Source organism: Atta colombica, unplaced genomic scaffold (assembly GCF_001594045.1).
Source record: "Atta colombica isolate Treedump-2 unplaced genomic scaffold, Acol1.0 scaffold58, whole genome shotgun sequence".
Classification (NCBI taxonomy): domain Eukaryota; kingdom Metazoa; phylum Arthropoda; class Insecta; order Hymenoptera; family Formicidae; genus Atta; species Atta colombica.
In genome coordinates this window covers 990,835-1,010,952 of record NW_017259548.1, presented here as the reverse complement: position 1 = coordinate 1,010,952, position 20,118 = coordinate 990,835, and the positions used below count along the sequence as shown (strand labels likewise).

The 20,118-nt window shown below is 34.0% G+C and overlaps 1 protein-coding gene across 2 annotated transcripts in view; it reads right to left on the bottom strand.

The window, feature by feature from the left end:
• Positions 1 to 18,254: 18,254 nt before the first annotated feature.
• LOC108692083 (von Hippel-Lindau disease tumor suppressor) overlaps positions 18,255 to 20,118 on the bottom strand; it is a 53,164-nt gene continuing 51,300 nt past the window's right edge. The window contains exons 2-3 of one of the 2 annotated variants that reach the window (XM_018200197.1): positions 19,133 to 19,451; positions 18,255 to 18,697 (exon numbers count right to left, since the gene is read on the bottom strand). In XM_018200197.1, the coding sequence (XP_018055686.1) occupies positions 18,358 to 18,697; positions 19,133 to 19,359 (567 nt within the window). In that variant the 5' untranslated portion in view covers positions 19,360 to 19,451 and the 3' untranslated portion in view covers positions 18,255 to 18,357. The remainder of the gene's footprint in view (positions 18,698 to 19,132; positions 19,452 to 20,118) is intronic. The other variant, XM_018200198.1, reaches the window with a different exon arrangement.

Genomic DNA, 20,118 nt, shown 5'->3' with positions numbered 1-20,118 from the left:
TGCCGTACAAAATGTCATACGATTCTAATTAATTGCGTTTTCGCGAGTGAGTGTCTGTTGGCGACGAGGGAATTGCGACATAGAATTACTATCCACATGATTGACCTTTGTGTTCAGTAATTTGAATAAAGTGTAACGAGGCGATGAATACTTGGTTCGTAGGTATCTCGCGCAATCTACTCATTAAAGAGAACGACATACGACAAGGATGTCCTTCGATAACTGTCGCGTATAACTTCTACATGGTTTGTTAAATTTTAATCGATGGCTTACTCGCAATACAGTAGTCTCGGGAGTGTCATATAAAGTATCGCACGATTCGCATTAATTGCGTTTTCTCAAATGAGTGTTGTATAAGTGCGACGAGGGAATTTGAAAGGAAGAGGAGGAGGCCTAGGAGGTATTAAGCAACGGCGGAACAATCATAAGGTAAATACATCGGTCATATTTTACTGTCTGCTTTACGGAATTAATGTGCTGATAATTATATGCGCAACGCAATTATTTCTTGGAATATCAATTATTGTATAATTATGCTATAATTTTGATGCATTTATGTGTTACAGATCAACGTAGTTATACCACTCCGCTGTTGCGCATCGATGTCGGTGAGTGTGTATGATAAATTATTTTTTACTTTAATTTCAGAGGTAATGTATCTGTGAAAGTATATGTGAGACATATATATTAAATTAAAAGCAATTATATTATAAATATAATATTTTTAGATGTGACATTTCTCAATAAAATATAACAGTTCATAGATCCATTGCTTTAAAATAGACAAGCTAAAATAGATTAATATATAATCTTGAAGTGTGTTGATTGATTTATTTAATTACTGCAATACATGAATTGTAGCAATAAAATTTGATAGAGAATGTATCTCACAGCAAAATATTGCTACTTTTAAGATATAAAATTTTTAATTGAAATATATCCATGACATTTCTCTCTATGGACTGGAAAATTGGAAAAGATATATTTATATATTATATAAATTTAAATTTAAGTAAAATTTAAGCAAAATAAAAGTAAATATCTGTAAAATATAATAGAGAACGATATTCTTAATATCTTGATGTGTTTCGTTATATATCTTCCGTTTTCTCTTTTTTCTTACAAAAAATTCAATAAAATTTATGTGTGAGATCAATATTCGAGACATAACTCCTATCAGGATTAAATATCCTATATTCTATAAATTAATATGAAACACGATATTTTATATTACAACTTTCAACAATTTTATCAATGTACATATACTGCAATATAAATACTGCAAATATAAATACAAGGAAAACGAGAAATATATATAAAATATCAGCCTAATTGATTTATTTAATAATACATTCATATAATTATTAATTGTATTTATTTTTGTAACACGCTAATTTTAATTTCCTAATTTTATCATAGCCTGTTCATTATATTTTTATCAATTTATATCACTTCATCATTTGAATCGTATCAATTTTAAACAAAATAAAATGAAATGTGAGATAACTGAATATTTCTTCGCATACCGATAAAACATTTATGTAGATTATTTCAATATTAATCATAATTACACTTAACGAGTATTAAAATTGAAAATTAAATTGTTAATTGTGTCTCTGTCTGATTTGAGGCCCATTATTTAAATTTCAATAATAATTAAAGAGATAATAAATAATAATTAATACATTTATGCGACGTTTACTATATAATTATTCGTATTACTTTTTCAACTATCGAACTTTAATAGTGCATGAGTTATAGACAGTAAAAATAATCATAAATGGATCTATTGCATCTAACAATTTTTTTAATGTCGCCATTTCCAATTCAAAAATGTAATACCAATAAGACTAGAATATATAAATTTTGTATAAAGATTTAAAAATTTCGATTACATTATCGCGATACTTTCTATTCTCCATCAGTCTTGTGGCGTGCGGCCAACCAAAGTTGTACTTACGATAGTTCGTTACGATAGTTGGTAGTTGGTTCTCTAGTTCTAACCCTTTCATTCTCTGAAAACGATGAATACTACGAAACTATCTATCTCAACCAAAGCTCGAGATTGAATCAATTGCAAATATGTCTTTGCAAAGACAGCGATACCATCAAACATACTGATAGAGATTTGCTCAAATCATACATTAATTACATTCATTCATAGATTTTTCACGTTCATATTTTCATAGTGCAAAATATTTAAACAGAGGACGTCTAGATGATTTCATTCATATAAAATTCTAAAGTTTCTTTTGTAATTATTTACAACATTTTTTTTTAAATAAATTAAAGCATTGATTGATTAAAGCATAGATTGATAATTTAATGACATATTTTTTTAGTCATGGTGCAATTTCGACTTAAGAATTTTAATACGGAAAGACGCGTAATTTTTTGCACATGCGAATCCGTGTCGATCATAATTATGGCGTTCGTCTCCATAAGAGGCACATGTCGCTTTGCAGCAACGCGTTGCATAATCATAGAAAAGGTCGGTATATTACAGGTGTACACGCAGACAAACGATTTGCTCGCATCATGAATTAAGAATTTTTTTTCAAACTGTTACTTCACTGTTTTCATAATCAGCAATACGTGATACGCGTTTAAAGAACATAAATCTTTAGTAACTGGCTTTTTAAATTAAATTATAAATTAGAAACAAGTGTTGATTTTTTTATTTTCCTTTTAAGAAAAATATGTATAAATTCAATTAAAAGATCTGCTATTAAATGTAAGTTCAGGATTCTAATATTTTGTACAAAGAAACCTTCATAAAAACTAAATAGGAAGAGAAATGAGAACGCTCATTAATTTTAAAATGGTACATGAAATGATACATTATTCTTGATACAAATCCTTCTTGATATTTTTTAATTGTATCTTCAAATATACATATTTTTCTATTCATTTCACAAGTTTTGTACTTTGTGGTATACCACTGCCGGTATCAAAATTAATAAGTCACAAAAAGTCAAAGAGATCCATCTTAATATTATGCCACTAAATCTAGAGACATTGTTTTTCTTAAATTGCATTGCGGATTACCGTAAGACCGACCGACCGGCAGATGCTGGGTAACGGAAGATAGCGCGAGTTCTCCCCACAACTGAGAAACTAACAATAAACCTCGAGTGCCTGGAGGAGATGTCTAGGCGCAACTGCCGCTAGAATACCTATATTCCATGTATACGTTGCATGGCAATGTACGGCATACAATTCGGACGTATAGCGAATGTCATAGACGACGACGAGCAACCGGTGATGGTCGACTTAAGCTTATCTCCCATTCACGGATCCACGCTCTGTGTACGGTCTAGTCTCCTCATTAGACGGTCTTGTCGTTTCCCCGAACATTCGCGGCTCAACGTCAGAGATGGAAAAGCGGGATGTGGATCCGTGACATCCCGAGGAATCCACGAGGATTCTCTCGCGAAAACGTTAAAATCCCTAATTCCGAAAATGATGTAGGTACATAAAGTCCTAGAATTGAATTCTGCGCGAATTAATTTTTTATTAAAAAATCTCTGGATATATAATTTTAGTACAACAAAATTAAATATAAATTTATTTTAATCTGTTCATTTTTTACCAAATACACGCTTATATAAAAAATTGTTCTATAAATTTCAAAATTTTATTATATTATTGATATTGGAAACTTTCATCGTAGATTATTATATAATTTTTATCAAAAATTTCATGTTGTTGTATTATACACCATATGTATGTTATGGAACATTATCATTTTGCCTGGAACATTGAAAACCTCGATGGAATTCGCTACTAACAGCAGTAATAGCGATAGCACGGAATTATACTCTTTCTCGTGGTACGTCATTTATCGATGTTGAATCGAGCGATCGATCATTTCTAAATCAGAATGGAACAAAGCTAACAGCAGCGCCGGCGCAGCTATGAATAATCATGCGCATTGCACTAAATACCTCTCTACGATCATTTGATAATGGCTGATCGACTCATCTCCATTTCGAATAATAGTTTGTTAATTAAGATCTGATTTGGCATCGAATTCCAAATTCGAGAGTTATGACTAACCGAATTTTAATCATGTTGCTTTATTAAAAATTCATCCCTACCCTGTTTTAGATCCATGATAATACAAATAACTTAAAATAATAAATGACAATGAATTAAAGAGTAGATTACATGTAGATGAGCAATTTCAATATAATAAATCTAATAATTATTATCAATGTCTATAACTATATAATACAATTTAACAAACGAAATTATTTTCACATTTAAAAATGTTAAAGAAATAAAATTTAATTTAATTTATTGCGTATGAACAAAATTTATATGAATGTTACATGAAAATGAGAGTAAATACACGAAAGACAAGGTGTCAGCATGGCTAGTGTTTTAATTATAACTAGATACCTTATATGAGAACGTAAAAAATAGAAAAGAAAAAAATATATTCCTCTCGTTTTACGTTTACATATTAATATCAATTTTGTCACTGAATAAAGTGAATTACACCGAAAAAGCTGCAACCTGCGCGAATTAATAAAGTGTGGATCGCGGGCACGGGCGGAATTAGTCGGTGTGATAAAATTTTCACAACGGTCATTATCTTGTAAAAGTGTAGCCCGACGATATCGCGAAGAGGGACTCTTGGAGCATACGAGGAAATAATTACCACAAGCACGGCAATTAGTTTTGAATTATTATACTATGGCGCAGCTGCAATTTCGCGGAAATCACTCCCTTAATCCGGCAAGAGTTCGCTTCGGTTGCACCGTTTGTTCATTCGCGGAATTTCGTCCTTTGTAATCGCGAGGCGCAGGGGAGAGATGGATAAATACGTTCCACGTAACGGAATTTCCATTAAAATTAGGAATATTCGTATGCCACGGCGCGCCGTGTGCGAACTATTCGCTAGTTAATGTTGCTCAGATCCACGATCTCTCGTTATATTCTTTTCTTGCAGTGAAAAATAAATTACGATTATCTCGCACATACATCTAACGAGTTTGGTGCGTAGCGCTCCGAGTTTTTTCCCGGCGTCTCCAGAACTGTCGCGCCACGACGTTGTTTTCAGGAGAGAAACTTCTCTTCCTGAAAGAGGGAGCAGCTAATTCTCACTAACAAAGTTGCCTTCGCCGTTCTCCCGAGCGCAAGGAAGATAAACGGTCGCCTTTTCCCGCCGGTTGCTCTCGATTTTGCGGACGTCGCAAGAATGTGCCTCTTAGTAAAATAATGCTGCGGTTTTCAAGCATGCGGTTTCGTGCACGCGCGGAAAGCACCTCCGTAACACGGTGTAAGAAGCGTTCTACGAATTCTGAACACGTTCAACCCCTCGCATTCGTCAAAATGATTCGTCTGCGCGAGGCCCGGCACGGTGGTGGCTTGATCGCGCGAGATCAGCAGTCGGCGAATACGATGGTCGCACGAAGCAACGACGTAGCGATAATCGCGTAACTTGCGCAGTTAACACGGATAAGAGGCGGGGGATTGCAACGAAGTGCAGTGCAAGTACGGGAGAATTGATTAATTCCAGTCGTGTTGGAACGACCGCTGCGATAGGAGTTGCAATTTGCATTTTCGGGGACAAAAAGCAACACCCGTTAGTCGCCGCCGGAGTTTCCACCGAGGTACCGCGCCGGGCGCATTCGTATATATTGCCTCATTGTTGCGTCGCAACAATGGTACGGGGACGAACAATGTACGTTTGTCATCGAGAAGAACTCCCGGTGTGTTCCTGGGATACCGGCTTCAGTCGACGCAACGCGGACAATAATCCGGGAGCTCCTTAGACGCCGCCTGTGATTTATATTTACTGACACGTCAAACGCGAGCGCGAATAATAGAGCCGACCGTACGATGAATGCAGTCGCGACGCATCGATGCTATTTAAGTCTCGCACATTTATCCGACGTCGTTTTAATGGCCGAGTCCACGTTACCGATTTTATGAAAGCTCGTCCGATTTTTAATCACATTTATACATGTTCGAGACAAAGAATGTCATGCAAGTAAAATAAATGTGAGAATAATGGACGGCAGCGAATGATAGAATATAGAAAAAAAATTGTATTTATAATCTATTACTATCAAATTAATTTATTATACATACATATGTACATACTCTCGCCATGTATGAACTAATACATCTTCCAACAATAAAAATATTCTATATGTAATGATTTTTAGCTATTACACAAATAAGAGTTAAAATGAGCACTTCTTGCAGTTTACTAATAGTTTCATCGATTTTATTGTTATTATCATTATTGTTATTCTATTATAATTATTATTATCGATTATTTAAATAGTCCACTTTGAATAAAAGTCGATTTTTTAGTAATTGTGAAAGCATTTAATGAAAATAAGATTATTTAATAATCTGAAAATATCCTTTTAACAATGCAACGATGTAATTAATGTATAAAGCATTTATTAAATAAAAATGTATCCTCTGACAACATTGTTGCATCTATTTTCGCGCATCATCCACCTCATTCTCAGAGAAAAGCGTGTTGCTGACGAATGTCAAGGACGCTGATATCCTTCGGTCTATCTCTCGGAATATGATATGTTACGGCTCTCCGTATGCAAATGGTGTACTTTGCTGAATACTGTACTTTGTGAGATACACGTGCGCGAATGTAGCGAGGAGGAGGAGGTAAAAACGTCGACGCGAACTTACGGCCCTCATCAAACTGTGCTGCCACAATGAGGGTTAAAACGGCAGCACGCAGTCGGGATCAAATATTCCGTGGGGATTACTTTACCGTGGTTAAAAGTAACAGTCGGCAATAAACGTCGGGAGCAGTCACGAAAGAAGTGCGATGTTTCAACTAATAAACGTTTCCCGGCGGTTGAAACTGTACTATTATTTTATTTCCAATTCACTACCCCCACGAAATTTTATTTCAGTTTTCACCATCCAGTTAGATTCACGTTATCGCGAACAACTTGCGACAAATAAAATTCTGTTCGACGGGAATATTTTTTTCACCATCGAAATGAAATTTATATCCTCTGTTGAAGCATTGCGCTTTTGTCATATTGTTGAATCGTAATTACAATGTTATAATCGATAATTTCCGCGTGATTGGTGTCTCCTTTATATTTCATTAATTTGTTGAGCAATAAAGTAAAAGGCGTGAACAAATGTCAATAACGCACCCTCGTATAAATGGCAACAAAAATTTTATTCGAGAATACACAATACTAATATGTAATTGTATTCAATCAAACGTTTTAAGAGGGTTGTATAATCATTTGTTTTAAATGCAATAATTTTTATGTCACAATTTCTTTCTTTTTTTACAAATTAAAAAATCCTTGTCCAAAAATAATACGTACCTGTAAGGTAAAATTTATGCCGAAAGCAAAAAAATTTTTGAAATTGAGACCTCTATAATTTATTAATGTAATATGGCGTCTAGAGCTGTCAATCGTTATCACACCTTTAAATATTTAAAAAGCAGAGAATAAGAATAAAACATTTTAATATCTTAAAATTAAATACTTTTTTTACGAGTAAAGACACCTAATTCAATGCGACAATGCGTTTGAAAATGATAATTTATGCATATGTGTACGATATTGACCCAAGTAACACGTACATGTAGTAAGTAGTATGTGACATGTCAATAATATAAATCATAAGTCCTAATAAGTTCTATTGAGTCGTTCTATTAAGTTAAGTTCTATTAAGTCCTAATAAGTTCTATTGAGTTGAATAAAATAGACGATTTTAGAATTCCCTTAAACATCGAAACTCATTAAAAATTCAATCATTTTGCTCTGGTTACATAGCTACATAATTAATACACATTTATCCTTCACGCTCTCGTAACTACATTTGCTAAATTTTTATTTTCGCGAATATATGTATTTAGCAAGGTTGAACTATTAATTACTGTCTGTTTAATTTAAAAAGAATCTCTAAAAAATCCTTTGAGAGATGAAAGAGGAATTATTGCAATAAATTATTGTTAAGGCTGAGAGAATGCAATTAACGTGTTTTTTCCACTGTAGAAAATCCAGTTTTACAGATTATTATAATTACAATAATTAATTATTATAATTATATTAATTAAAAATATAATCCCTGTGTAACAATTACTTTTATTCGATTTAATTAAATGTAATTTTATTTATATTATAATTAAAAAATTCACATGATTGTAATTTCTTTTTTTACGTAAATTCTTTCTTCTGTTTACGTGAATATACAACTCTTTCAACAATGTGACAAAGCTGAACGCAATTAGTGCATCTCCATGTTGTAGAAAATCCATTTATAAATTATTGTAATTATAATAAGAATATAATTAGTAGTATAATTATCGCGTGATAATTAAATGCATTTAATTTTACTCAATCACAACGTGGACAGAAACTAAACTACAATACGTTTTAATATTAATTTCTAGTCACATTCGTTGTATGTACAGAGTACCATTCTATGATTGGAGCAATAATCGTTTTATGTACTGCGCTGATTCAGCACATGCTGATTTCACCCTTTGTGTGTCAAAGTCGCAGGCGCGTCGTGAGCAAATGTCGCTCCTTTCTAAATCCTTTTCTTCAAAGAATCCTGTAACTAGTTAAAGTTCATCTATGCCGCGAAACAAAGAAAAGTATCGCACCGTATCGTGTCGTGTCGCATCGGGTCGCAAGAGAAAGTCTCTCCGAATAGATCGGCAGATGAGTCCGAGACGAACGCGCCTATTACAACAATTGGATTTTATTGTGCCGATTATGCGCGCGTGCACTTTCTATTTTCATGCGGCAGCCGGAGTACGCAGCAAATTAAAAGTCTCCGACGCGCATAATTATCCTGCCTTGCTGAGATAAATCATCGCGTATTATAATAAGAAAGAGGAGGAAAAAAAGGAGGAAAAGAAAAAAAAGACAGCTGACGCAATGCCGCGATTATGCGCGCTCTTAGGAAAGAATCCTCCCCTCGCTCAAAAGGCGGAGGCGACGAGGAAATAAGTTTAACGAGAGGATAATGGAACCCTTCGTCGCTCGAAACTTTTATTCGCAGGTTTAGCTAGCGCCGCCGTGGAGGCAAAAGAACGTTACGTAAATCGCCTCTACCGTCTTTGGAATATCCTATGATTTTCTATCAGTTGTCATTTGTGATGTAAGTCGGAATTGCAACCTTCTGCAATTTGATCTTTTCAGCTGCGACCTCCATCCGCCGACAAAACGTGGAAGTTATTAGTGTTTCGAGAGAAAATTAATTTTATATTGATTTGTATAATTTACTTCTTTTCTCAGAATAGCACAGCGTATAAATCATTTGCGAGATTTCATCCTTAAATCGAATATTATTCACGTACAAACTGATTTTTATTAACATTGAGTTGTCCGAAAAGTTCGTGCCGCAAAAGATTTAAATTTAATAAATGTATACTAAAATTTAAATCTTCTGCATTTAAATTTTCCTTCAAAATCGGCACAAACTTTCCGGATAACCCAATATTTAACATAAATATTTAACATAAATAATTTTATCTAAGAAACTGAAGTAATTTATAAATAAAAAGTTTCATAATAAAAATTATCTATTTTCCTTCATCTTCGCGGCTGTGAAAGTTGCGGTTTCACGACGCTTGTCCTTGCGTGCGCAAAAAGAACTTAAGGTTCTCGTGGCGTAATAATAATGAAAAGAATTGAAAAAAATTAATAGCGAAATGAAACCTGAAGTAGCGAATTAAACACCACTAACATTTCTGGTTGTAAATCACATTTAATAAACGAGCACTTGTGCTCGATTGCCCCAAATCGATACTGCAATCTCACGGACTAATACATTCTGTCACGTAATGCAACCAGTGTAGTGTACTGGTACAATGCACCGCCATTACATTATATTTGTTACGGTACTCTCTCTAGCTAGACGAAATATATGGCTACAAATATTTACAAGTCGTCAGCATCCACGGTCGGTTTCCGTCGTTGCATGAGAGAACTGTTTACTGGAAGCTAGTTACTTACAGGTTGGCACAGCAGTAACCATGTAATCAACCACTGTGCGTATCACTTGTCTCTCTGGAAACGAATACGTGTGTCTCATTTAAAGTTTGTACTAGCAAGTACAAACAAAGAAAATGAGAAAAGAAAGAGGATGGAAAGAGATCGTTGATGAATTGCGTACCAAGCGAAGAACGGATGAATAGACGAGATACATATGTATGCTATATGTTACATATAACACACGTACATATACAAATTTGAGGAGAGAGAGAGAGAGAGAGAGAGAGAGAGAGAGAGAGAGAGAGAAAGAGAGGGGAGGGGAGAGGAGACGAAAGACGAGAGAGACGAGAGATGAGAGAGGCGGAAGAGCACACATCGAAAGCATGTATCAATATTGGTCGAGGCCGCCTAAATGTTGGTCTATGCTATCAGCACCGACTGAATACATTATTCATGCGCGATAAAGTATTCTCTGAGCCGAAGTGCACGTACGCGCACACATGCCGGTTCACCTAATAGCGTTTCCAGTCAGGAATATTTTAGGAAGTTTCTTGTTTCTCGGGAGTTGCACTGTTTCTCGGGGGTTGCATGGTTTCTCGAGAGCTCGTCACACTTATTTTCACATACGTCTTTTTTCAACGAAGTCGCGCAAAATGTCGGATGGATATATTTCCTGCAGATGTATAACGCGCGAGATGTGAACGATCTATGAATGAATTGAAAGATGTTTTCTTCAAAGGAAAAAAAAGAGTATTTAGAAGGAAGTCTCATCGAATTCTCGTGTATTTTGTATTTAAATGTGTGACATATGGGTATATATAATTATCGGTTTATCGAATATATAATCAATAGATTACTGAGAATTACAAATCGAAAATAATAACGTTATCGCAGAGATTATCGCTGTCAATGGTTTATTCTCTCTGTTTTCCTATTTAAAATATATTATCCCGCGAGATATACAGAATATTTGAATATGATAAACTAACTCATAAATATCTATTTTAATAGAAATTGCATTTTCTCGTTCCTGTTTGTTCGCTAAAAAATTTGATATTGGAAATATAAAATTTAACGATTGCATTTTTTAATCGTAATAAGATTGTGTTTTATTGGGAAAAGATCAATAAAACGTAAGTAAAGAGATTTGGAACATTCCTGCGCCATATTAATGGATCAGATTACAGTGCAATAAAATCTGAATGTCATCCGAAGAGTGGATTCGAAATAAGAAAAAAAATGTCACGTAAAATTGCGATTTTAGAAAAGAAGAAAGAAACAAAAGAAACGGGAATTTTCAATGCGTTCCAGAAATCTGCGGAATTTCGACGTGGTATCCGCCAGACAGTGAAAAGGAATTTCTCTAGGCAAAGAGGCAAAGAGCAGATATCCCATTTTACGCTGAACTGTTACGGCGGCTCTGTCTCCCTCCGTTCTCCCTTAACCGCATCGAGTTAACGAGGATCAATTTTTATGAACTTGAAAAGGGAACGCTGCGATTAATTAATTATCGGTTAAAAGTCAGGTGTAGATAAGTATACCGGTAATGAAAGGAGTTCCTGATAAGAGCAAAAAGAATGTCACGGAGAATAATTGAGGAAGAAGAACAACCGAAGAAAGTTTCGGGGTCGTTTAACGTGTGAATAGATATCATTTTTTAATTATATTCACTTATAATTAACAGACATTACATTAACATATGAATATTGATTTCTATTTAATGCTATTAGGGAATAATTTAGCGAAATACGCGCAGTTGTTTACCATGTTTACAATTAAAAAATGAAAGTTTAAGTTATTAATTTAGATTTGTCATTTCATTAAGAATTGACGATGCGTAATATTATTCTCGAAATACTAATGCAGATCGTGATATCAGTTACTAATAATTGTAATGCGAATCTTCCGAGATTCGATGAATAATATGAAGCTTTTCACATATGCTATTCACAATGGCGCTGTAATCTGAGCCATCATAGCATAGCTAAACCTGTGCGAAGAGAACGTCAGATTATGCAAAATTTGAACATGATCAATAGAGATCGTTCTGTGAAATCTGTGATTTCAGATATAGAAAGAAAACGCCACTCTTCTCATTTACGTTACGCCGTACAACAGACTAATTAATGAATCGAAAAAAAAGCAAACAGCAATATATAAAGCGATATATAAAGAGATAAATTGTCCAAGTTAATTAATGAAGGGATTTAATTAAAAGAAGCGAATCGATGAACGTTATAATTTTAACAAGTCACCCTTTTGTTTTCGCATTTTTATTTAATCGCAAATCTCTATTTATGTTCGATCTGGAATCTATGACGGCTACTGAACGGCTATTGAAATATTAATCGCAATTTCCGTTAAAAGCAGGAAATTACTGCCGTTCTTAGCGCCCAATTCCGACGATTAATCGGTACAAAATCCAACCCCAGTGTTTTCTACGAATACATTCGTAATTACCAATTACAAGTAGCGACTAATTACGAGTAATTACGAGAAAACGCCACGTCGGTAGCGATGGGTTGTTCTTCTAATTAGATATTGGCGCAGGCGTCGCACAGTGCTGTTGTCGCATTCCTGGCAACTATGCCAGTCGATTCGCGCTCGTCCCACGCGATTCACCGATTGCTAATTAATTGGCGTACTAATTACGGCGACGTGACTTCGACACTCGCTTCGCCGTTTGCTGTTTGCCGGAAATGCCCCAGCTTCCTCGCCGATGCATTATACGCGTCGACGCAATGCGGCGGGACGGTATTCCGTGGTGTCCCGCAAATTTTATTTAATTCTAATAAAGGGTTACGTAAAGAGCATACTTAAAATGTTTAAGTGGTTGTCGGTCAGCGTTTATGGTATGAAAAGTTCTTCAATTAAGTTTCTAAGCCAAACCTTGAGATATTACGCAAAAAGATCATATAGGTCTTTTAAAATATTGCATAATATGGAATGTCATATTCCATGTCATTAAATAAATATTTAATGAAGGTAATGAGCTTTTCTCAATCAAAGAGGATTATAAATAATACTTCGAAATTTCCGGCTGTAATGCGCCCCTAAGTGGACGTACATGAACTAATTGCTGCAAGATTATCCCATATATATGGTTTAATTGCTCCAACTGCAGCAGCAATGGAACCGTTCGCAGAACTTGCTGTGAGATCTTGCTTAAAGAAATTACTCCTCCCTTTCGTTCATATCTGCAAGGGATGCGGCGATATAGCGATCTAGCTTGTCTTAAGCATCACGGGGTGATTTAATAAAATGGAGTTTCATATTACGACGCCTTAATAACTATTAATTTCCATCTCTTTAACTTTGTAAATTAATGAATATTTTACGAGAATTTATGGTTCCTTATAATTTCGCCTACCAATACTTAAAGCTTGAATACTTAAAGCTGAAAAAAGTTCCATAAAAGTAATAAAAAAAAATATTTAAAAAATTTTATTGTTAAAAAAATTAATATGAGATGGAATAATCGACTTTTTTCTTTTTGTTAAGCGAATCGCAAAATGTCTTATTGACTTGTCTCATTGTGAAAATAATTAATAATAACAAAGGGCAATACTATAAAATCGGTATCGTGCAAAGGTCAAGAGGTAACTGATAGTTAAACAAAATTTAAAAATAACATTCAGAGAGAAAAGTCTGATAAAACACGAGTGGCGAGTGCATGTTTGAAGATGGAACTGCCGTTATTCTATTTATTCTAAATTTTTTCTCTATGATAACGACGTTGATCGATAATCCGGATTTTCCGTTAACAAAAGAGCTCGAAAGCCTCTCGGGGATGTATGCAATTGCAAATATTTGATTTGTAACAGTGCAATGTTTGAACAGCGAACGCACAAAAATAGGAAAACATGGAACGTGACATAACAGCGTGGTACTAATAATTCTCTTTGCAATATTTTTAACAAAAATCAATAAATTATCCTCCACGTAGGAAAACAGATTGTTGGCATAGTGTATTTAATTTTATGCGGTCACAGCAAGTATTGTTATTCATTTGTGCGAAAAGATTTCTGAGACTTTCTATTGACCGCGAGTACTGATGACAAAGCATTTACACAATTATTTTATTTACCTTTCCAAATAGCGAGAATAATTTCGAATAATTATTAATTTTATATTAAATTTAGCTGATGTTGCATATGTGTCAGTACAGAGAGTTATTTTATCGAGGTTAATTTTCGCGACAAACCAAATATCCATCCATTTGATACTCTCTTTGATATTTTTCTATTACGCAATTTTCGCGAATGGCGTTAATAACGCTAACAGCATGCAAATTGCATAATCGCATCTGTGTTAATTAATACGTCTGAATCAGCTTTGTGCTTGGAGATTCCCCAACTAATGGGTAAGCTCTCGAATTTCATGACGCGTACTTGCCTATATGTATAACATGGCGATACTTCGTAGCGTGTTCGATGAGATAAAAATAATCTGAAATTACTATTCAACGCTTTATAACAATCCTAAATTAAAATTATTAAAATTAAATGATGAATATATTTTTTAAAATAATACAAATACAGTTTTCTTCCGATAAGCCATATTTTATATTTGCATAATTTAAATTAAATAAATTATATAGAAGTAGAGAATATTTCGACAAATTGTAGAGAAGCAAGTATGTTAGAAAAATAAATACAATGTCAATTTTGAAAAAAAAAAAAAAAAATATTTATTTTGTGCAACAAATCTATTACTCGCGTACCACACGTTTTCGAATGAAATTGAAAACTTTTCGCGATACAAATCGACGTCGATTCATACGTGTGGGACACAGCTGGTCCTCAAAAATTGAGAGCTCCCGCACAGCATAACTATTTACATGTTGGCATTGTAACTACGGTATTGCAGCAATCGCCATGACGGTTTGCGCCGTTACGCGATGCAGTTTCATGGTTGTAATCGAAATGGTTGCACCTCAGGGAATCGTGTGGTTTTCGCCGCACACTGTTGTTTGTACGATCTTCCGCGGGGGGGCGTATTATGCACCAGCCAAAAACCACAGACGACGAACTTCGCGGACCTGGTCATGATTAAACCAGTATTAAACCCGAGCTCCGGAACACGGATACCATTGGTGTAGCGACGACGTCGAAGTGCTCGTGTAACAACAAACTTCAGCTATGAACTCTACGAATCTGCCAAGTACATTTGCGATCTGCCAGGATCTTCGTTCTTCTTGAAATAGTTTCAACGTACTAGAGATCAGCGATCATAATAATATTTAAATCGAACGGCGCCAATCGACAAGCGCGACACATTTCGAGGTCTTTTTTAAGAATCGATGTGAAAATCGGTTAATTTGATTCATTAAAATACCAATGCTGCAAACGTGATTTATTAATCAAAATTTGAAGTGATCGAACCGATTTAGAGAAATAATTAAGAATTCTTATCGTTGATATTAATCGAAAAGTCAAAGTTCACGCGTCAAAAGATATGTTTCATGCTCTAAATTTAGATAGTTCTGTTCATCGTCGAGAGAATCCATCGCTAAATTTACAATCAAGCAGATTTTCCATGGGAATAGACGGTAACGTTTCTATATTTACCATTGAATTTGGCCCGCTTGGAATTGATCGCGATCAACTCAGTTGACCGCATTAAATCCCACGGGAATAGCCGTACTGGTCAACCTGTAAATTCGTACGCAATGAAGATCGCAAAATTTACGGAAGATACGTGTAAGCACGTCCCAATATAAAATCTTCTCACCGTAACTTTCGAAACGACCAATTCCCGCAATCGGGTAGAAATATTTAAAGTTTCGAGCACCGAAACGTTCGAAAAATAAATAGCAGCCAGTTAAATTTTCAGTAAAAAGAAAGAAAAACTTTCACGCGCGTGAAAAAAATATATGGCTACGAAAAAAATTCGCAAATTCCAATATAGTTCTAAAACGCTAAAACCATGCATTTATTTGTTATTGTTCTTTGATTATTATAAATAGAATAAGATATTGTTCACTAAAAACAAAATTTACTAAATCTTAATACATATTTCTTTGAATGGTACTAAGTAAACATTTGTTTACAATAAATATTTACTCAATAAAAAAATAATAGTTAAATCAAGTTAATAGTTTTTTTGGATCAAATAAATATCTATTTACATTTAGTTTTATTTAAATATTTATTTAGAACTATTCAAACCAAATATTATATTTATTAAAATCTAGTATTTTTTGTTGAGCAGAGAGCAACTTGGGAATTGTTAGCACGCTAATGATATTTTATATGTAGTTCACATTTAATTAGTTCTTTGTTCAAGATTTACAATCAGTATCTCGATCTGATTGTACATGTCATACGAGATGACAGAAATTTTTAATTGCTCCCACGACCTGCCTTAATTTCACAATTCTTCTTTGTCTTCCTCTATTTCTCTCAATTTCGTATTCTTGAAATCGCAATCTTTATTATAGATCACAATCTTTATTCCCCCCCCCCCGTTTTTTCCTTTCTTTGTTGCATCCCATAAATATTGCGAGCGAATGTAAAAATACATTCTCGAAAAATTCACATTATAATCAAACAACAATACCTAAAATTCCGTTCATTCCTTTTAACTGTCAACTCCATTATCGATAACAGGATTTTAATTAGGAGTCAACTTCACATACTCTCTGATCAAAATACGGAATTTATGTTATGTACGGATATTAATCCCAAATAGGCAAGTTTGACCGCAGACTGGTTGTTCGATGACATTCCGCGACGGTTTAAAACCCATTAGGGTCAGGATGGATTAAGAGGAAGTGACCAGAGTCCATTTAGCGCGTGTTTAATCGATTGCTGACTACTCGAATAACCGCGGTGGAAATTGACTTACCGACAGCCCTCTCTGCACCACCTCTCCACACCCCTCTCTCAATCGCCTGCGATCTCTTATTACATATGAGCGCATAATAAAAATATATATACTGAAAGATGCAGAAAAAATGTTTTGTTGTATTTCATGCACTCGCGTTTCGTGGAATAGCCAAATTTGTTATCAAGTTTTACTGAAATTTCATTTCAGCAACTATTCCGGCTACGAAAAGCGAGTTTTCTCTTATAAAACACATGGATTCCTTGAAATAAAAGTTTCTGAAGGTTTCAATATGTAAATCATTTGACAGTCAGATATTATTTAAAAATATATTTTTTTTCTGTACAGTTTTTATGATATAAGTTTAACATATATATATATTTTGTATTTATATAACTGTAATATATTTTTATTACAATATTTTTGTGACGTATTTGACAAAAATTACACTTCAATTATGATCCGTTACTATACATTTTATTTCTGAACATACTCCATACTTGACTAACAGTTAATTAACGAAGGAAACTTTTCTATCGAACTCATGTGGAAAATGAGAGGAATGTGAAAGGAGCGAAAAGGACGAGGTGCAGAAGAGGAGCCGGTTAATACCTTTGGAACTCTGCTAACAAATTGCGGAAACGAGTTCAGATTATTATCGACGATTTTCCTGAAACTTCCTGAGTGGCGTTGAAATCGTTGTACAGAGTTAGGATACCAATGGAAGTCATTGTGAAATTTATTCGTATTAAACACAACGGTGTATATCTTATGGCATATAACCGAGCGCTCTTATAAATAATACGAATTTTGTGAATATAAAATGCTTGCGAGATGAATACGCATGGTGAATGAAAATGACAACTTTGTAAACAAACAGTTTTTTTATATCTCGATTCTTTAAAGAATTTTTCTAAGTTAAAAAATATATTTTACACAAAATTTCAAGTTAAACGTTTTACGCGAAGAACCAGGCATTCAAACTTTTCGCAAACATCTCACTTTTTTTTTTATCTATTTCGATTACCGGCATAAACTGTGCAAAAATTGCACAAGAAGTTCAACAGAAAAGAATAGAATTCAGTATTACAATAACGCAAATTTTTAATATAAAATTTCAGGTCAGATATATATTATTGGATACTAATCCGGCTATTCGATCGGATAATAAGGAAGTACCGGATAATACTGGATACCAATGCATCCCCATTTGTCAATTGATCCTAAAAGCTCTACAAGATTCGATGCGTTATATTTTATATATATATATATATACATTTTTGCATCCAAGAAATCAATATATAATAAGTATTTTTGAGAATTGCATTTGTAATGCAATGGCATTAAATAATATGCGGTATACAATTGTACATATATTTACAAAAAAAAAGAAACGAAAAAATTCATTCTATTTTTTTTATAAAAAAGAAATACTTAAATATTCGTAAAATATTTCCTTCGTCTTTGCAAAAATTACAAAAAAATGTCCAAGTTTTGGAATTATTATCTTAATCGCGATACCCCAATCGTGCGTAAAAACAATAGTACGTTATGAGAAAACATGTCACGAAGATTGAGGTTTCTTCGGTAGCATTGTAACAAGCTCTAATTGGAGACTCCGTGGAATATCAAGATGAAAAGCCTGCGAATCGTATGTAAGACAGTTTTTGATGACTCTCAGTGACAATTGTTGTAGAGTAAACATCGGTAGCACGATGTACACGTTGGTCCTCTCGATTCTTTGCGGCAGTTTGTCCTGCGTAACACCACGGTACTGAAGAAACCACGGCGCCGGAAAGAAAACATCACGCTGGCTCACCAAATACCTGTTTCGTTTTGCCCTAGTCATTATTAATCCGTCTATTTTGATGCCAATATTTCGAAAATATTTCGTACTCTGTGGACTAACGGACGAATGTCATATAAAATATTGTACTAATCTCGTGATAATCTCTATTAGAAATACAAATGGATTAATGGATTATAATCCATAAAAATTTAAACTTTATAGATAAAACAATTTAAGCAATTAGGCAGATAAAATAATGCAACTAATCTAGAAATATGGATAATATATTATATCCATTTTTTTTGTAATATTTTAAAAATCAAATTGTGGCAATAAAAATTGCCACAAAATTTTCAAAGTAATAAATTCTTCTTATGATCTTTTTATGATCTATCTTTATGGATTATCCTTTTATGATCACTATTGCAAATTATGATCATAAACTATAATAGTGCAAACTATGATTACCCATGATTTAGAAATAGTTTATTACACACGGATTATTGCTGATACAATATCGGCAAGCAAACGTCATTGTCATTACACATACCTGTCGCCCGTTTCTTTATTGACGAAAATCCACGGATGCGTATAAAACGTGTTTATTTCCCTGTAGTTCCCAGATGATAGATCGCCATAATCAATTGCCTGCCCTTGATAATCCATCCAGTATAAAGTAATAGTATGAGGTGTTGTATTAATAAATCTGATGAAGGATTCATGTTGACTGTTGAGTGACCGAAATACCGGTCCTCGCCGCTGTTGATTTTCATCCATTTTGCAATTTTTATCCGTCTGCTTCCTCTTCTTATATTTGTAATGGAATTTCGAGTCTTTACTAATCTCGTTTTCTTCTTTCGCCACAAGAACTGGAATTAAAGATTATGAAAGAAAGTTAATTAAACGGTAGGTATTGGATACATGAGCTCGATAAATGTAAAAACCGTTTTATCTAAATTCTTATTTTGGGAACTATCTTAATTCCCTTATTTATATATTTTTTTCTCTTTTTACAAACAAACTATGTGTGTGTGTCATCGAATATTTTTTACGAATTAATATCTTTATATAAATCTGCGCTTTCAATTTGGCAAACAGAATTTTTTTAATCGCTGTATTTCGTTTCTCGGACTAAAAAAAAATCGATGACCAATAATCTTCTTAAAGCTTTCATTTACCTTTCAACATTTTTGACAAACTGAATCGAATCCCTCAGGGAAAAGGTGATATGAAATACACGAAAATCTGGTTTGTCATGGCTAAACAAGCCCATATACATCTATGAAAATCAATTTATCAAGCACGGCTACATCGCTGGAATTTGAGAAACGAGAGAAAACGGTAAGGAAAATCGATTGCATTGCAAATCAAATCCAATTCGAATGAAAAGATATTCCACTATGACTTACGTATGATAGTATTGAAAACATCTAATTTTAAATCCAAGCAGATATATACGTGTGTATGTGTATGTGTGTGTGTGTGTGTGTGTGTGTGTGTGTGTGTGTGTGTGTGTGTGTGTGTGTGTGTGTGTGT